The sequence below is a fragment of the Saimiri boliviensis genome, chromosome 14 (genome assembly GCF_048565385.1).
Source record: "Saimiri boliviensis isolate mSaiBol1 chromosome 14, mSaiBol1.pri, whole genome shotgun sequence".
Classification (NCBI taxonomy): domain Eukaryota; kingdom Metazoa; phylum Chordata; class Mammalia; order Primates; family Cebidae; genus Saimiri; species Saimiri boliviensis.
In genome coordinates, this window is record NC_133462.1 from 2384401 (window position 1) to 2404578 (window position 20178).

Sequence of the window (20178 nt, forward strand, 5' to 3'; positions counted from 1 at the left end):
CATCTTTTCCTGGATGGTCTTGATGCTTATGGGTGTTTGTCAGTATCTGGTCATTGATGAGTTAGGTATTCTTATCTTTGTAGTCGGGGTTTGTCCTGGTCCTTCCAGAGAAGACTTTCCATGTATTCAAAGGTGCTAGGGTGTGTCTTTGTTTGCTGCAGCCATATTTGCTTCAGGGTCACCCCATGACCAGTAACTCTGTGACTTTTGTAGACTCACAGATGTACTGCCTTGGTGGTAAGATCCAAGAGAATTCCCTAGATTACCAGGAAGTCTTACTCTTTTCCCTTACTTTCCCTGAATGAATTAAGTCTCTCTGTCTCTGTGCTGAGCTGCCTAGAGTTAGGGAAGGGGTGACACAAACACTCCCATGGCCACCACCACTGGGACTGTGCTGGGTCTGACCCAAAGCCAGCATAGTACTCATTGTTGCCCAAGGCCTGTGGCTGCTGCTGTCTGGCTACCACGGATGTTTATTCAAGGCCCAAGAGGTCTTTTTTTTTTTTTCTTTTTTTTGAGACGGAGTTTCGCTCTCGTTACCCAGGCTGGAGTGCAATGGCGTGATCTCGGCTCAGTGCAACCTCTGCCTCTTGGGTTCAGGCAATTCTCCTGCCTCAGCCTCCTGAGTAGCTAGGATTACAGGCACACGCCGCCATGCCCAGCTAATTTTTTGTATTTTTAGTAGAGACAGAGTTTCACCATGTTGACCAGGATGGTCTCGATCTCTTGACCTCGTGATCCACCCACCTCGGCCTCCCAAAGTGCTGGGATTACAGGCTTGAGCCACCATGCCCGGCCCCAAGAGGTCTTAATTTATCAGGTGGTAAATTCTTCCAGGCCTGTCTTTCCCTTCCAGGCAGCAAGTTGCTTTCTGGCCCAGGGTAGGTCTAGAAATCTTGTCCAGCAGCAATGGCCTAGAATGAGGCCTTCAGGACACTGCTTGTTACTTTATTTTACTGTAGTTGAGCTAATATCCCAGTTGCAAGACAATGTCCGTTTTAGTTTTCCCTCTCCTCCTGGAGCTGCCAGCTGTGCCGCCTGGAGTTGGGAGAGAGTTCCCAGTTGATGTGTCACTGGTGTGTCACATGTCACTGGGTAGCATGTGCCCCAAGTCCACTGGTTCTGAGCGAAGCACAGCACTAGGACTTGTCCAGAAATGGCAGTCCTTGTGGCCGAGACTGCCTTTCACATTTACTTAGGACACCAGAGTGTTTTAGTCTGTGGTGGAGGTACTTGCTGGAACTCAAGTTTCCACCACTGTGGTGAACAATTCCTCTCAGGCTAGAGCTGATCTACATGCTTCCTCTGAGGGTGCTGGCCAAATTCTGCCCCGTGTTGCTTTCTGCTGTGACAAGGCAGCACTGAGTTCCAATGCAGTCTCACAATCAGTCCATTCTTCTCCTCCAAACACATAGATTCTCTCTTGTTGCCATGCTGCACTGCCAGGCATTGGGGGAGGGATGGTGCAGGAAAATTATGACTACCTTTTCTACCCTCGTCAGTAACTCTTTCTTTGACAGTGCCTCTTTCTTTGAATATGATGTTAAAACCAGATACTTTGATGGCTCACCTAATTTTTGGCTCCTGTGAAGGTGCTTTCTTGTGTGGATAGTTGTTCAATTTGGTGTCACTGCAGAGGGGACAATTGCTGGAGGTCTCTATTTAGCCATCTGGCTCCTCTGCTTTCTCCTTTTTTGTTGTTGTTTTGTTTATTTGTTTTTTGAGATGGAGTCTCACTCTGTTTCCCAGGCTGGAGTTCATTGGCCTGATCTTGGCTCACTGCAATCTCTTCCTCCCAGATTTAAGCAATTCTTATGCCTCAGCCTCCTGGGTAGCTGGAATTACAGGCGTGTGTCACCACGCCTGGCTAATTTTTGTATTTTTAGTAGAGACAGGGTTTTACCATGTTGGCCAAACTCATCTCGAAATCCAGACCTCATGATCTGCCCACCTCAGCTTCCCAAAGTGCTGGGATTACAGGCATTAGCCAGCATGTTTGTTTGTTTCTTTAAGGAGACAGGGTCTTCTGTTACCCAGGCTGGAGTGTGTGGTGCGGTCATGGCTCACTGCAGCCTTAGACTCCTGGGCTCAAGTAGTTTTCTTGCCTCAGCCTCCCATATACCAGTTTGTTTCTTGAGCCCTTGTGGATAGACTGTACATCCACATTGGTTTACCCATACTGGCTAGGCCATAAATTTTTCTTGTAGATTTATTAACAGTTGTTTTCTGTTTTTGCTTATTCTTGTGAATTATTTTTCATGATCTTTCCCCTTTTATCTAGCAGTGACTTTGATTTTTATTTTCTGCTTGTATAGTAAGCTTTCATATAGAAAATGCATTAACCATTTGATGTTAAATTTTACTTCGACTATTTCCCCATTCTTTCCATTTGTTCCATTTACGTCTTATTTTTCTGTCTATGTGAAAGTTTTTTCATTTTTGTGTGATCGGAAGTATTGGTATTCACACCGTAATTTTTCTTTTTATTTTCATAGTTAGAAATGCATCTAGTTTCTAGAATTTGGGGTATCTTTCATATTATCTTATTTTGTTTTTAATGGTTGTGTACTTTCATATTGAACTAATACATCTGGGATTAATTTTGGCATATGGTGTGGTTTAAGTACTTCCACATTGAAGATGGGGAGATGGGCTGAGGGGATATGTTAGTATTCCACACAGGAAGGAACAAAGGAAGGTACAAAGATAAAGGAAGGGTAGCTAAGAGTTTATGGAAAATGTGAGTGGGAGAAGCAGCTTAATTGATGTGACTTAATGGAATGTGGGTGGGAAGGAGTATAGGATGAACCCACTGTCGGATGAATTTTCTTGTTTTGCTGATGTTGCTAGCTGCACTGTAAACATTTCCATTATCTTCCTGTGTTAATTCCTTACTTTGTCTGGTTATTTTGTGGAACTTATACTAATAATTTTAAGGGCAGCCACTACCAGTTATTAAGCAACTGCAGATCCACAAAGCTTTCTCTAGAACCCTTGGAGCAAGATGTGTTTCACAATTCAGAATTGTACAGATTTTAGGAAGGTAAACAGGTCACATCCTATATGTGACATAACATACTTCTATACTATATGCGACATAACATAACTCTAGCAGGGGCTGGAGCAGCACCCCAAAATCAAACACATTGAGGTGGCTATAAAGACAAATGACTAGACTTCCTAAGAGCAGTAAATGGAGGCTATGAATAGCCTCATTACATTTCATATGGGATTTCACTCCAAATGTCCAAACATTCAAAAAGGAAAGAAGGCTTTGGTTCTCAGCTTTTTGAATACTGGAATGGCAGATTAAGTCATAGCATGTGCCAGAAAGTTTGCTTATTATTTCCAATTCTCATGAAAACCTTGTGAGATAGGTGATTATATCTGTATTTTAAAGGTAATATGCTTATGGTAATAAAGTTAATGAGTGTGTCACAAGGTTATGTAGTTAAATGAACATCACCTCTGTTAATTCAGTAATGTCTGCCTTTAAAGCACAGCTAGAAATGGAAATATAATGTGAGCCACGTGTGTACTGAAAACATTTTTGGTATCCACATTAAAACTAAAATTTAGGCCGGGCATGGTGGCTCACGCCTGTAATCCAAGCACTTTGGAGGCCAAGGTGGGTGGACCACCTGAGGTCAGGAGTTCAAGACCAGCCTGACCAACAGGGTGAAACCCCATCTTTAAAAACAAAACAAAACAAAAAAAAAACACAAAAATTTAAAAACAGTGATATGGTTTGGATCTGTGTTCTGTGTTGAAATCTCATGTTGAAATTTAATCCCCAGTGTTGGTGGTGAGGTCTGGTGGGAGGTGATTGGATCATGGGGGTGGATTTCTCATGAATGGTTTAGCACCATTCCCTTGGTGATGTCTTAGCAATAGGGAGTGAGTTCTTACAAAACCTGGTTGTTGTAATATGTGGCACCTCATCCACACTCTCTTTCTCCTTGTTTCACCATGTGATGTGCCTTCTCCTACTTTGTCTTTCACCACGAGTAAAAGCTCACTGAGGCCTCCCCAGCAGCCAAGAAGGTGCCAGCACCATGCTTGTACAGCCTGCAGAACTATGAGCCAATTAAACCTATTTTGTTTATAAATTACCCATTCAGGTATTTATTTATAGCAATACAAGAACTTCCTAACACAAACAGGTAAAATTAATTTTAGTAATATATTTATTTAACCTAATATATCCAACACATTATATCATATAACCAATATTTTTACAATGAGATTATTTACACTTCTTTTTGTAGCAAATCTTCACAATCTGGCATATATTTTATACTCATAGTATACCTTAAACCAGCCACATTTCAATTGTTCAGTAGCTACAAGTGACTAATGGCTACTATATTGGACAGCATAATTCTAAAGCCTCTGTTTATCATGCCACATTCACTCAGGCTGTATAGTCAGTTTGACACACAAGTAGTTATTTTATATCATCTTGGACTTTTTTTTTTTTTGAGACGGAGTTTCGCTCTTGTTGCCCAGGCTGGAGAGCAATGGCGCAATCTCGGCTCACCACAACCTCCGCCTCCTGGGTTCAGGCAATTCTCCTGCCTCAGCCTCCTGAGTAGCTGGGATTACAGGCACGCGCCACCATGCCCAGCTAATTTTTTGTATTTTTAGTAGAGACGGGGTTTCACCATGTTGACCAGGATGGTCTCGATTTCTTGACCTCATGATCCACCCGCCTCGGCCTCCCAAAGTGCTGGGATTACAGGCTTGAGCCACTGCGCCCGGCCTCATCTTGGACTTTTTTTTTTTTTTTTTGAGACGGAGTTTCGCTCTTGTTACCCAGGCTGGAGTGCAATGGCGCGATCTCGGCTCACCGCAACCTCCGCCTCCTGGGTTCAGGCAATTCTCCTGCCTCAGCCTCCTGAGTAGCTGGGATTACAGGCACGCACCACCATGCCCAGCTAATTTTTTTTTTTGTATTTTTAGTAGAGACGGGGTTTCACCATGTTGACCAGGTTGGTCTCGATCTCTCGACCTTGTGATCCACCCGCCTCGGCCTCCCAAAGTGCTGGGATTACAGGCTTGAGCCACCGCGCCCGGCGCTCATCTTGGACTTTTATACCCTATGCTACCTTGGTCTGTTTTACTAAATAATAGATTTCTTCTTTTTAGCTTAATCTCCTACCTATTTTTTTGAGTTTTTTTCCTCCTTCTTGCTAGTTTACAGTCTTCTCCTTTGTAGATATCTAAATATAGTTATATGCTTCATAATGGTGTTTCATTCCAGTCAACAACAGACTACATATATGGCCATGGTTCTGTAAGATCATAAAACTGTATTTTTACTGTAACTTTTCTACATTTACGTATACTTAGATACACAGATACTTAACACTGTTAAAATTGCCTACAGGATTCAATTCAGGAACATCATGTGCAGGTTTATAGCCTGAGAACAATAGGCTATATAATATAGCATAAGTGCTTAGTGGCAGTACTATCTAAGTTTATGTAAATGTACTCTAAGATGTTTGCACAATGAGGAAATTGCCTGACAATGCATTTCTTAAAACATATCCCATTGTTAAGCAACACATGACTGTACTCAATTCTAATTGTTACCAGTTCTTTTTAAATTTGGTTTTAAGAATACATTTTTTAAAATCTACAACTTTATTGAGGTAAGCATCATAAAAGTAACTATATTTGGAATATAATTAAATTATTTTGGCTAAATGTACAGAGTGTGTAACTATCAACATAATCCAGTTGTAGAACATTTTTATCACTGCTGTTAGATTCCTAATGTCCATTTACAGTTAATCCCCATTCCTACATTGAGTGCTAGGCAACCACTTACCTTTTGTCTCTGTAGATTTGTCTTTTCTAGACATCTTCTCTAATAAATATACGTTTATCAAATGACCAGCCTGTGGAGTTCATTGTGCAGTATATGGCATAAAAGTTATTCTACAAATAAAATCTTGACTTACTCATTTTCAAATTATAGACTGTTCTGAATTCTGGTTATTAAATATCTCTACAGCCTTTAGTATGGTCATCAAAACCTTGATAAAACATTAAAAAGTTATTGTTTTGGTAATCATAACTTGTTATGATTAATAATGATAACTGCATTTATATTGTAGGATCTTCATTTTTTTTTCAGCACAGGAAAGCAGAAACATTTAATTTCCTGTTGTCTTTCAGACTCGGGGTCTAAGGGTGACACCAAGAAGTTACCTCCAAATCAATGCTACAAATCTGGGCAAAGCATCTGCCAGAAACCAGTTTCTGCACAACAAAAAGCTGCTACACGAAAGAGTGGCTGCAATCAAAATTTAGTCCTAATAAAACCTAAGAAAGGGCATTCAGGGAAGAAACCTTTAAAATGTAATGACTGTGGTAAAACCTTTAGTCGAAGCTTCTCTCTTAAACTTCATCAGAACATTCATACTGGAGAGAAGCCTTTTGAATGCAGTAATTGTAGAAAAGCTTTTAGACAAATCTCATCCCTCATACTTCATCAGAGAATTCACAATGGAAAGAAAAGCCATGAATGCGATAAATGTGGGGAAAGCTTCAATCAAAGAACAACTTTTATTCTACATAGGAGAATTCATGATGGAAAGGAAACTCTTGACTGTGGGAAGGCCTTGAGTCAATGTCAGTCTTTCAGTACACATCAGAAAACTCACATAGTTGGGAATGTCTGCCAGTGCAGAAAGTGTGGGAAAGCCTTCAGTCATATGTCATCCCTTTTACTTCATAAGAGAATTCATAATGGAAAGAAAACACGTAAATATAATAAATGTGGGAGAGGCTTCAAAAAGAAACCGGTCTTTGTTATACATAAAAGAATTTATGATGGAGAGAAAACCCCTGAAAGTGTGAAGGCCTTAAGTCAGAGTCTACAGCAAAGAAGTCACCATTTAGAGAATCCTTATAAATGCAGAAAATGTGGGAAATTCTTTAATAGGATTTCACCCCTTATGCTTCACCAGAGAATTCACACTTCAGAGAAACCGTACAAATGTAATAAATGTGACAAGCTCTTCAGGCGGCTTTCAACCCTTATTCTGCATCTCAGAATTCATAATGGAGAAAAACTATACAAATGCAATAAATGTGAGAAGGTCTGCAATCGGCATTCATCCTTTGTTCAACATCAGAAAGTTCATACAAGGAAAAAGAAACTATTTGAGTGTAAGGAATGTGGAAAGATGTTTTCTGGAACTGCAAACCTTAAAATACATCAGAACATTCATTCTGAAGAGAAACCTTTCAAATGCCATAAATGTAGTAAAGTTTTTGGCCGCCAGTCATTTCTTATTGAACATCAAAGAATTCATACTGGAGAAAAACCCTACCAGTGCGAGGAATGTGGAAAAGCCTTCAGTCACCGAATATCTCTCACTCGACATAAGAGAATTCACACTGAAGACAGACCCTATGAATGTGATCAGTGTGGGAAGGCCTTCAGCCAGAGTGCACACCTTGCCCAACATGAAAGAATTCACACTGGAGAGAAGCCATATACATGCAAAACATGTGGTAAAGCCTTTAGTCAGCGCACATCTCTTATTCTACATGAAAGAAGTCATACTGGAGAGAAACCCTATGAATGTAATGAATGTGGGAAGGCATTTAGTAGTGGGTCAGACCTTATTCGACACCAGAGAAGTCATTCTTCAGAGAAGCCGTATGAATGTAGTAAATGTGGGAAGGCATATAGTCGGAGTTCATCCCTGATTCGACATCAGAATACACATTCTGAAGAAAAAGCCTAAAGGTGTTTTAAATCTATCAAAGATATGGCAAATACATCTTTGTCTATAATGTAAATTTTATGTATATGGGACCTTTTGATGATGTGTCCCACTTTGAAAGCCAAAGAGCAAAAGTCATTGATGATTTTGACCTCAGGATTTGAAATTAAACTCAGAAGTTTGGTCAGTCATTGTGAATGAAGATCATTTTTCTTTTGATAAGAATTACTGGCCGGGTGTGGTGGCTCACACCTGTAACCCAGCACTTTGCAAAGCTGAGGTGGGAGGATCATAAGGTCAGGAGTTCGAGACCAGTCTGGCCAACTTTTGAAACCCCATCTCTACTAAAAAATACAAAAATTAGCTGGGTGCAGTGGTGTGCACCTATAATTCCAGCTACTAGACAGGCTGGGGTAGGAGAATTGCTTGAATCCAGGAGGTGGAGGTTGCAGGCTGAGATTGCACCACTGCACTCCAGCCTAGGAAACAGAGCAAGACTCTGTGTCATAAATATCAAATGATTACTGATATTTTACTTCCAACATAGTTTTAAAGATAATTCATTGGTCACATACAACAAAGTAGAATTGTGAAGTCCATTATGGGGCTTTGAACCTAATTTATGGTCACAGAAAAAAGAATTTGAGTCTGTTTCTCAGATCTAGAACTATCAAATATAAGGAACTTCTTGACAAAACAGGGTGCCACTTTCAGCTGACACACTTATGGGTGAGGTAAAAGTGACTCTTTAGGTAGAAAAAGGTATCACTCATAATGGTGTATAGCAGTAGAAACCTTACTGTACCATCTCCATGGTCATGAGGATATATGATCTTCATGGTTTGAACATCTAATATGGCTGAGGCAAGCCAACAGTAAAAGAACCAAGATACAGTGAAGATTTTAGGCGTGGTGGCTCCCGCCTATAATCCCAGCACTTTGGGAAGCCAAGGTGGGCAGATCACTTGAGGTCAGCAGTTCAAGACCAGCTTGACCAACGTGGAGAAACCCCATCTCTACTAAAAATACAAAATTAGCTGTGAGTGATGGCACATGCCTATAATCCCAGCTACTTGGGAGACCGAGGCAGGAGAATCGCTTTAACCTGGGATGTGGAGGTTGCAGTGAGCTGAGATTGTGCCATTGCACTCTAGCCTGGACAAAAAGAGCAAAACTTTGTCTCGAAAAACAAACAAAAAGATATAATGAAGAATGAGGATTTCAGAGCCAGGAGAAATTAGTGTTGTTTTATGTGGAAATAAATCATCTATATTTATATGAATAAACATTGGTATTTTCATGTAACAATATCGGTATGCAATAAGTGATTGGTGTCGTATGAGTTATGGAGTGAATGTTTGTGTCCTCCCCCCACCAAAATATATTATGTTAAAGTCCTAACCATCAATGTGATAGTACTTGGAAATGAGGCATTTGGGAGGCAGTTAGGATTACATGAGATCATAAGGGTAAAGCCCTCATGATAGTGCCTTTATAAGAGGAGACGTCAGAAAGCCTGCTTCCTCTCTGCTCCATGTGAGGATGCAGCATGAAGTCAGCTGTCTACAAAACAAGAAGAGAGCCCTAACAAGAATTTAACCATGCTGGCACCCTGTTCTCAGACTTCAGGCTTTACAACTGTGAGAAGTAAATTGTTGCTTAAGCCAGCCAGTCTATGACGTTTTGTTATGGCAGCCCAAGGTAATACATGGAGGGGAAACTCTAGATTTATATACGGGGTTCTTTTCCTGTCAGCAGTTCAACATGTGTAGTAGCTTTCAGTCTCTCTTTCCTGTTTGTGCAAAATATATAAGAAATAAAATCGGAGATCTTTTTTGTAATTGGATCATATACAGTTGGGCTCTTCTGTGTAAGTTTTCTTTCTGCAAAAGCTATTTTTGAGAATATATGAAGTTTGTTAAGGTTACTTTGTGGAATATACATGGGTGAGGTCATTCTAACTTTGACCACAACTAAGGAACCAATCCAAATTGTGATGGGTGAGCATGCATACAGGATAGTACAACTAACTTCCCATTTAAACTTCTTTCGTGTTTGTAAAGCAAGGATAAAAATCCACCCCTTGGAGCAACTGGGTGAGCAGAGAGGACAGAAGTAACTCATGGAGAAGCATGTCTTTTTCCTCCCTTTTCTACACATACCCTCTAGCTTGTTAATCCCTCTGCCAGTCTGCCATACATGTCATTCCCAAATGAACTGTGACACACCTGAAGACTGGGGAGGAGCGAGAGGATACCTTGCCCTCAGTCACGTAGTTTCCTTAGGCGTAATTACCTCATTGCCTATTGCATTTCTTGCTCCTCTTTGGACTTGAGAGCATTAGAATGGCAATACATGATAAAGTTAAACAACTTGGGAATTACTTGTGAGAATTGCATATCCTCACTGCTTTATTTCTGGCCTAGTCAAAAATCCTCATTTCATATAGTTTCGTCTATTCTGTCCTATTCTTCAGCTCTTAAAGGCATTTGTGAAAGTGCCATAAAGGTAAAGTAACTTTGGGTTCCTGTGTCCTCCCAACTACTTGGAACTTGGTTATATTCTAATAGGATAAACAATTTATTTAAATTATTTTATATTAACATGAATTTTAAAAATATATCCAAACTAAGAAGGAAATCAACTTTGTGGTTTTTTAAAGTCCTGAAAACTTAACTGGCAAGAAAAATATTTTATTCCTAGAGTGTTGTAGGAGAGCCCATTATTACAGTATTTTGCTTTTAATAGATAACTATAGATTTTGAAGTTTCATTAGCAAACATTTTACCTGCACATTTGTTGTGCGTGTAGATACCCTGGACCAATAACTACTAAATCCTGGGGATATGCAAACTAATAAGATACCGTTCTTGCCAACAGACACTTAGAGTTTACCAGGCAATTCAGGTAACAAAATATGGAAATCTTTATGAGGTGTGTGGGTAGTACAGAGAAGAGGATGATAAACTTCATTGTGATGGAGGTATGGGGACAGGAATTGTTTTTGTAGTTAGTGTTAAAGGAAGAACATGAATTTATTAGGCACACAAAAGTTGGAAAGCTACTGAAGGCCAGGAGAAAATTACAGATTTTAGAATAATGGCAAACAGTAATGAATATTATGTACAAACTGCTGGAAAAAATTTTTTGAAGCAAGCCAGAGAGGGGGGAATAATTACACATAGATGAACAAAGTTAAGAAAATTACAGCAACTTAAAAGTATTGCAGACCCAAGGACAATGTAATGACATCTTTTAAGAGCTGAAAGAGAAAACATTTGTTCACAAAATGTTCATGAAACTCTTTCAAATTGATAGAGAAATACTCTCAGAGAAGACCTACTCTACAAGAAAAGTTCTTCAAACAAGGAATCTGAACCACAACAGACACTTGGAGATACACAAAGAAATGAAGACATGTGGAAACTGAATACATGAAGGTAATAACTTTAAAAATGCAGAAAGTAACTGGCTGTCTTAGAGTAAAAATGAACCATGTGTTTATGGCATATAAAAGTAAAATATGACAGAAGCATAATGGATGTCAGGGAAAAAATGGGAATATTTAAGTTTTTTTTTTTTTTTTTGAGATGGAGTTTCGCTCTTGTTACCCAGTGCAATAGTGCGATCTCGGCTCACCGCAACCTCCACCTCCTGGGTTCAGGCAATTCTCCTGCCTCAGCCTCCTGAGTAGCTGGGATTACAGGCACGCGCCACCATGCCCAACTAATTTTTTTTTTGTAATTTTAGTCGAGACGGGGTTTCACCATGTTGACCAGGATGGTCTCGATCTCTTGACCTTGTGATCCACCCGCCTCGGCCTCCCAGAGTGCTGGGATTACAGGCTTGAGCCACCGCGCCCAGCCGGAATATATAAGATCTTAACGTGTTAATTTGTGTATTATTTGAATGTATATTCCAATTAAAGATGTAATCACTGAAAATGTTTAATGAGATGTAAACAATAAGTTAATATAAAATAGAATCATTGAAAATGTTCATTTAGACTATAGAACGCAAAAATAGAACAAAAACCAAGGAACAGCTAGAACAATTAGGATATAGTTAACAAGGTGGATAGATATGAATCTGTATATTTAAAAATATCAAATGTCAATGATCTAAGTATACCAGTTAAAAGAGCTTCTATGAATGGTAAAGCAGTATCCAACTATATGCTGTCTACCAGAAACACACTGTAAATATAAAGCCATAGTTAAATTAAAAGTTAAATGGTGGGGAAAAGATACAACATGTAAACATAAACAAAAAAGCAGAAATGACTATATTATTATCAGATGAAGTAGACTTCAGAACAAGTACAATCAGGGATAACAGTGAGATATCATAATGATAAAAGGATCCATTTGCTGGGAAAATTTATTTTTTATTTTGAGACAAGAGTCTTGCTCTTGGCCCCCAGGCTGGAGTGCAATGGTGTGACCTTGACTTATTGCAACCTCTGTCTCCTGCTTCTAGTGATTCTCCTGTCTCAGCCTCCTGAGTAGCTGGGACTACAGGCACTATTAGCCATCATGCCTGGCTAATTTTTGTATTTTTAGTCGAGACAGGGTTTTACCACATTGGTCAGGATGGTGTCAAACTCCTGACCTCATGTGATCCACCCATCCCGGCCTTCCAAAGTGCTGGGATTACAGGCGTGAGCCACCACACCTGGCCAGGAAAATGTAATTGTAAATGACTACACATTGAATTGCAAAGGAAAAATGATAGAACAGAAAAGAGAAAAAGACAAATTGGTGATTGTCATTGGAGACTTCATTCCTCCTCTTGGTAATTAATAGAACAAGTAGATAAAAAATCTGTGAGCATATAGAAGACCTCAACAACATAATCAACCAACTTGACCTAGTTGACATTTATTAATATAAAACACTCCAAACAACCCAGACAGGGTACAAATTCTTTTGAAGTGTTCATGAACATTCACCAAGACAGAGTATAAATATTGATAAATTAAAATTTTTCTAAACTATATTCCTTGACTATAACAGAATTAAAGTCGCAGTAAACAAAGATATCTGAAAAGATTTGGAAGGCTTAAATTAAAAGTTCTATTTTTCTAATAGATATAAAACTAAATATTTCTTCAGTAAACCTTGTTAGCTTCCCTCAAGTATTTTTAAATTGTCAAATTATTTGCATGAAGTTCGTAACATTCTTTTATTCATTTAATAACTATATTATTTGTAGTGATGCCACATCTGCCATTCCAGAGGCTGATAACTTGTATAATGTCTTTTGTTCTTTTTTTTTTTTTTTTTTTGAGACAGAGTTTCGCTCTTGTTACCCAGGCTGGAGTGCAATGGCGTGACCTCAGCTCACCGCAACCTCCGCCTCCTGGGTTCAGGCAATTCTCCTGCCTCAGCCTCCTGAGTAGCTGGGATTACAGGCACGTGCCACCATGCCCAGCTAATTTTTTATATTTTTAGTAGAGACGGGGTTTCACCATGTTGACCAGGATGGTCTCGATCTCTTGACCTCGTGATCCACCCATCTCGGCCTCCCAAAGTGCTGGCATTACAGGCTTGAGCCACCGCGCCTGGCCCTTTGTCTTTTGTTCTTTAACAGTCTGCAATTTTTTTGTTTCATTGACTTTCTCAAAAAAATCACCTTTTGTTTTTCAGGTTTCTATCTCATTGCCTTCTATTCTGATTTTCATTATTTCCATTCTTGTGTTAACTTTGGGTTTCATTGTTCTTCTTTCTCTAATTTGTTAGGTGAAAAATAGAGTCATTAATTTGAGTCATTTCTTTTTTAACATCGGCATTTAGTGCCACTGTATTTCTTTGTAAGTACTATGGCACATCTCATGCATTTTGATATGCTTTGTTCTAAGTTTCATTCAACTAAAAATACTTATTTTTCTGTCTTATTTCTTCTTAGAAATATGGGTTACTGAAAAGTGTCCTCTTTTGATCTAAATATTTGAGTGTTTTCTAGTTATTTTTCTGTTACTGATTTAAATCCATTCTGGTTAGAAAACTTACTGTGTATGACTTGAATCCTTTTCAATTTACTGATGTGTTTTAAGGTCTGGAATTATTGTCTGTCTGGGTGAATGTTCTGGGTTCATTTGAAAAGAATGTGTGTTTTAATCTTCTTAGGGTGAATAGTTTTACAAATATCAATTACGTCAAGTTGGTGGTAACATTCTTTAAGTCTTCAGTATCCTCACTATTTTTTCTATTTACATGTTCTATTGAGAGGTATGCTGAAATCTCCAATTACAGTTCTCAGTTTGTTTATTTCTCCTTGTAGTTCTTTCAATTATTTCCCCAGTTTTCAAGTAGTTTCTTCACATCCATATTATGATTTGTAGTGGAGGAACAACACACTATAGATTTCTAGATGCTTTTCCCCCCCTTTTCTGCGAGCTGTCTCCACTCAAACTCTCTATCCTTGGAACTCAAGCCACCTTGATCTTCCTGACTCCCACCCAGCTCCATCGCTACTTCATGGAGATCTGTACCACAGCCTGGAAACTCTGTGCAATTATGTGGGGGAATCATAGGACTCACCTCATTTGTTTCTAATTTCTCAGCAATCATTATTTTATTGCCTGATGTCCAGTTTTTTAGTATTTCAGATAGAAGATTAAACTGTTACTCCATCTTTGACTCCACTTTGCCAGAAGAGTAGATCTCAGATAAGCATTTAGAGAGAGCAGTAATCACCAGGAATCTATGATTTTTAGTTTTTAAAATAATATTGCAGTTAACATTCTTGTATATATGCTTTTGTAAATAAGTTATTGGGTAAATACATAGGCATATTTAACAGATATTACCAACTTGTCTTTCCTAATCCATCTACTATCTAGAATGAAGTAGAAGGATTCTTAGAGGAATTTTATATATGTTTATTCAGTGCTGCCTGCATCTCCCCACTTTCCCAGACAACTATCAGGATCTGTCCGTGAAGTTTTTTCAGATTTTCTTCCAACTTTTTCTCCATTATTCTGCTTTTCCCAGAGGGCAGAGAATACCAAAGATGCTGCCACATTGTATTAGCATGAGCCTGTTGCTTCTGTATCATATTTTCTTCAAGTATTTGATACGAGGTGGTGCAACTTTCTCTTTCCATAGTGCTGGCACATAATTCTTTTCATTTTGTTCAGTTTTCATGAAGGAGTGTTCTGTAATTTTGAGCCTACTGTTACTGATACGATCTGTGAATGGCTGGAGTTTAAAATTTTTGAATGAAGTGAGCTTTTCCTGATCTACTTATTTATCAAAGGACAGTGCTTTACGCTAGCAGATAATTGGTTTAGTCCAGTGAATCTCAAACCTCAATGTGTACAGATCACCTGGAGATCTTGTAAAACTGCAGATTCTGAATGATTAAGTCTGAGTTAGGGCCCAAGATTCTGGAATTTTAACAAACTCTCAGGTGATGCTGATACCATTATTCCATGTCCCAGACATTGAGTAGCAAGGATTAGTCTTTAACTTGCATTCTTGCACGTCACTGGCAGTATCTTTTTTTCCTCTATTACATGATAAACCATTTTTTAAAACCCATGCATTTCCCCCTTAAACCCTCCTGTCACTCATACAACCCTCTGCAACTGTAATAATTGTTCAGAGATGCTTCCAAAGCCAGACTGTTAAAAGTGATGTTATGACTGCAATCAAGGTGCTGTTTATTTTGCCTTCCAGATACGCTACTGCTTTAGGAAAATTCTGTGCTCCTCAATGCAGTAGTAGTTTCTTTTGCCAGGATTTTCACCACAATTAGCAGTACCTCTTTGTGGAGTTTGAAGCTCAGAATTACATTGTTTCTTCACTTTACTAAAGATTAAGCTTCTACATGCATTTCTTACTCCTGTTGCTTTAACTTGGTTTCAGAGAGACAAACAGAAACTACTTCATTTCATCTTGTTAAATTTAGAAGTTAGTAAATATTTTTAAAGGCCTCTCATACGTATATCCAACCTTGTTTCCTTGTGGGAATACACCAGTCTACTACTCTGCTGTAGAGAATAGGATAAGAGAGTAGGAAAATGAAGTTTCTTACCTGAAGGCCACAGTCTTTATAGATTAGATCTGCCTTCCTTTATCTCACTTTTCTTTGGGTTGTATCTCTGACACTTTCTGTGAGGGACACCTTCTGTGGAGTATCTTAAAAGGAACTCCCCTGAGTCCCCTGACATGCTGGGTTCAGGTGAGGCTAAACCAATTATTGGCACCATAGCCCCAGCCTTTTGTTGCTGGGGTTACTTTATTATACAGCCTTCTCTGGATTACCGGCAAGATAGCTTAATTACAAGCCACTTTATGCTATGTCCATTTGACCCGTAGAAATGTAACTTACCTATGCTACAGAGTCTGAGGTAGCACCCTTTAATTGAACACATTAATATTTCTAAAGAAAAAGATACGAGTACACTAAGTGGGATCAGTGTCTATAAATACTCTCTTGTCAGTTCAGGTCAGATTTTGTCATTATGAGAACTGATTCTTAACCTCCTTCAACCAGCCCCCATTCTGTGTATGTTTTTTTCTGTGTGTGAATTGGTCAGTTCAGTGATTCAGGCTCTCTAGAACAGACATTGCACTTGACCCAGCTGGCCAGAGTACCCCACATACTATGGGCCCAATGACTGGTCCAGAGTGGGCACATAGCCAAAATTGAAGCAAATAATATTTTTCTCCCAGGGGTTGACATGGCAGAAAGACAGAGATACTGCTCTCCTTTTGAGATTAAATATTCCATGGACATTTTAAGTCTTAGTATCTTCAGATGTCATTTCTTTCCCACCGAGAAACAACATGGAGAGAAGGAAAATACTGAAAGCAGAGCTGGGTTACAAACCTCTGATAAATCTGAGCACTTAAATCTAGCCTAACACTATGCCATACATGTTGAATGCTTTTGAGTTACATGAGTCAATAAATACCGGTTTCCTAAACTAATTTTGTTTGGTTCGTGCCAGTCCTGACTATAGTTGCTGTTTCTGTATTTCTTTTTATACAGTCTTTTTGTCTTTCATGAAAGAAAAGGGTGTAACTTATTCCATGTGTTATATTTTATCACATTTTTTGCATTTTAACTTGAAATGTAGCTAACTCGTATTTTCTTATTCTGTCAACTTTAGGCAGCTCTCTTGAATCTCCTCTGCACCTTGTGATTATTGCACCTTATCCTTGCTCTAATCTTTCATTTTCCCATCTGTCTTCCACCATCCAATCAATGAGATATATTCTGCCTTTCAAATTACTGTTTATGTTACAGATAATACTTCAGTGATTTCTATATTCTAAATGGAGAAAGTAAAGTAGCGTTGCATTACTACCAACAGGTGTTATTCTCTGAAGAGCCAGAGCCAAGTAATAAGTAAATATTACATTCCTCCTCTATACATCCAATGTTATGATCTTACTACCCACTTAAAGGGAACTATCCTCATATTAGTCAAATGGATTTTCCTTTTTCATAGTTTTCTAAAATCATACATTTCATGGGGAGTTGCTTAACATTTAGACCATGACATCTATCTAGTATGGTTTTCCTTTGTCTTTTCCAGAATTAGTAATTACATTTCTTTCCTTCTCCAATTAACAAAATGTTATCTCCACCACATTGTTAAGATCCTCCAACTTCAGCCGGGCGCGGTGGCTCAAGCCTGTAATCCTAGCACTTTGGGAGGCCGAGGTGGGTGGATCACGAGGTCGAGAGATCGAGACCATCCTGGTCAACATGGTGAAACCCCGTCTCTACTAAAAATACAAAAAATTAGCTGGGCATGGTGGCACGTGCCTGTAATCCCAGCTACTCAGGAGGCTGAGGCAGGAGAATTGCCTGAACCCAGGAGGCGGAGGTTGCGGTGAGCCGAGATCGCGCCATTGCACTCCAGCCTGGGTAACAAGAGCGAAACTCCGTCTCAAAAAAAAAAAAAAAAGATCCTCCAACTTCATATGAATTCTGTGTTTAATGGAACCCATTCCATTCTTCATAAAGTTTCTTCACTGACTCCCTGAATTCTTAGTCTAACAGTAATTTGGTTGGATTGTTTTCCCTGCTTATTGCAAAGCGGGTATCCTAGTCATCCTCCACTCCAGTCTCTTGGGTTACAACCACTGTTTATTGAAGCCTATCCTGCTGTCTTTCTTCTTTTTCTTTTACATTTTGTTAGAGTGAATCCTTTAATACTCTGCATAATGGATATATGGAAATAAATTCCATGTCTGAAAACATCAATATTTGGCCTCCTGCTTTAAATATTGTTGGCCACATATAGACTTCTAGGTCCAAAGTAATTTTATCTTAAAAGTTGGAAAGTGTTATTCTGTATTCTTTCCAATATTTCTGATAGGAGGAAAGGCTAAAACCATCTTGATTCTTGTTATTTTTTAGGTGACCTAATCATTTTTGAAAGCTTTTACAATGTTCTTGTCTTTAATATTCTGAAATTTCATAAGCATATTTCTGGATTTTCCTGTTGTGGTTTGCCTAGTCCATCCTATTCAGCGTTCAGTGAGCAATGCCAAGCTGAACTTGCATGCCTTGTTTCAGTTTAGAAAGATTCTCAATCATTCAGTTGATGCGTTCTTATATTTTCTGTTAAATTTTTCCCAAAATATAGGTACTGGACTTTGTAAATTTCCATGTCCTTTTTTGTTTCTCATTTTTTAAAAATTTATGCATCTAGAGTTGTTCTTTCTGACCTTTATTAAATTTATTGCAGCAGCAATTTTTTTTTGTATTTCTTAGGAGTTCTTACCTAATTGTTTTCTTTATTTTGCAGTTTCAAATCTCAGGCTAAAATCAGTATTTCATTTTCTTCTGTTATTACATGAGTTTTCCCAGTCAGGATTCAATTCTCTCTCTTAGTCCTTATTATGCTGATAGTTTTCTTCATGTGACTAGGTTATCAGTTTCCATTTAAGAATGAGATGGTTTTATTACCATAGGTAAATGCCAGGGGAGTCCTTTGTATATTTTCACTGTAGGTCTGTTTCCCTAAATGGAAAGGGTTACCAGGTACCTGTATGCCTGGGAAGGGCTGGCAAGTCAAGGAGAGATTCTCCAAATTCCAAAAAAAAGTTTTAATTTAGACTGCCAGCTTTTCATTCTAGGTGCTGTAGTTCTTTGTAAACTGATTTTTTTTTCAACATTAAAAAATTATTACATTGATGTTTAAAACTTCAAACAGTACAAATAACACTAAATCTTCCTTTCACCAGAACAACCAATACCAGTCCCTTCCCAGAATAAGCATTTATCAGTTGGGTGTCTGTTGAGAACTTTCACTAAGCATTTGAATAATTCTACCAATGCATTAGCTATAAAATGCATACTTTAAAATATATAATAGTATATGCCAAAATTTTTGCATTTTCAACCAATAACTCCTTTAAAATGCATACTTTAAAATATATAATAGTATATGCCAAAATTTTTGCATTTTCAACCAATAACTCCTTTAGTCAAATTTGTATCAATGTTATCAACCCATTCTTTTAAACTTCTGCATAGAACTTCTAGTTATTACTTTAATGACAGAAATGTAGGTTGTTTTCAGTGTTTCATATACTAACTAAACCCTACAATGAAGCTATAGTGAGCATCTTAAAAACTTCACTGCCTCTAAAGTAGCTGTGATGAGAAATCCTCTCTCTATACCACTACCAATATTTGCTGTTATATTGTCTAAATTTTAATCTCTCCACCTGTGATCCCAGCATTTTGGGATGCTGAGGGAAGAGGATCACTTGAGCCCAGGAATTTGAGACCAGCCTCAGCAACAAAGTGAAACCTCATCTCTCCAAAATAAATAAATAATAAATGAGCAAATCTGCATCACTTAATACTAATGAGGTTAACAGAGACATATTTATTTCATCCATAATTTGCCCATACTCATCTTTGCCCATTTATATGCTTCCTTAGTTGTCCTTTACTTATTGACTTGTATGTATTTTTGAATCTGTCCCTTATGTTACAAACATGTTTCTTCCTTCCTGTTGCTTATCTTTTACCTTTCTTTAAAAGCACACCAATTTTTGTGGTTGTTGAGACGGAATTTTGCTCGTTGCCCAGGCTGGAGTGCAACAGCACAATCTCAGCTCACTGCATCCTCTGCCTCCCAGGTTCAAGCCATTCTCCTGCCTCAGCCTCCCAAGTGGCTGGGATTACAGGCATGCAACACCACACCTAGCTAATTTTGCATTTCTAGTAGAGACAGGGTTTCACCTTGTTGGTAAGGCTGGTCTCAAACTCCTGACCTCAGATGATCTACCTGCCTTCGCCTTCCAAAGTGCTGGGATTACAGGTGTGAGGCACCATGCCTGGCCAAAAGCACAGTTAATTTTTGACACAGTCAATTTCATCAATATTTTCCTTTATGGTATCTGAATATTTTAGAAAGACATTTCTGACACCAAAGTCATTAACATATCCTGCTATA

The 20178-nt window shown here is 38.6% G+C and overlaps 1 protein-coding gene across 6 annotated transcripts in view; it reads left to right on the forward strand.

Moving 5' to 3' along the window:
• Positions 1–9591, forward strand: part of ZNF667 (zinc finger protein 667) — a 39022-nt gene extending 29431 nt beyond the window's left edge. For all 6 annotated transcript variants that reach the window (XM_010331920.3, XM_010331922.3, XM_074385871.1 and 3 more), the window contains one exon: positions 6187–9591. In XM_010331920.3, coding sequence (XP_010330222.2) covers positions 6187–7766 — 1580 coding nt within the window. In that variant the 3' untranslated portion in view covers positions 7767–9591. The remainder of the gene's footprint in view (positions 1–6186) is intronic.
• The last annotated feature ends 10587 nt before the right edge of the window (positions 9592–20178 follow it).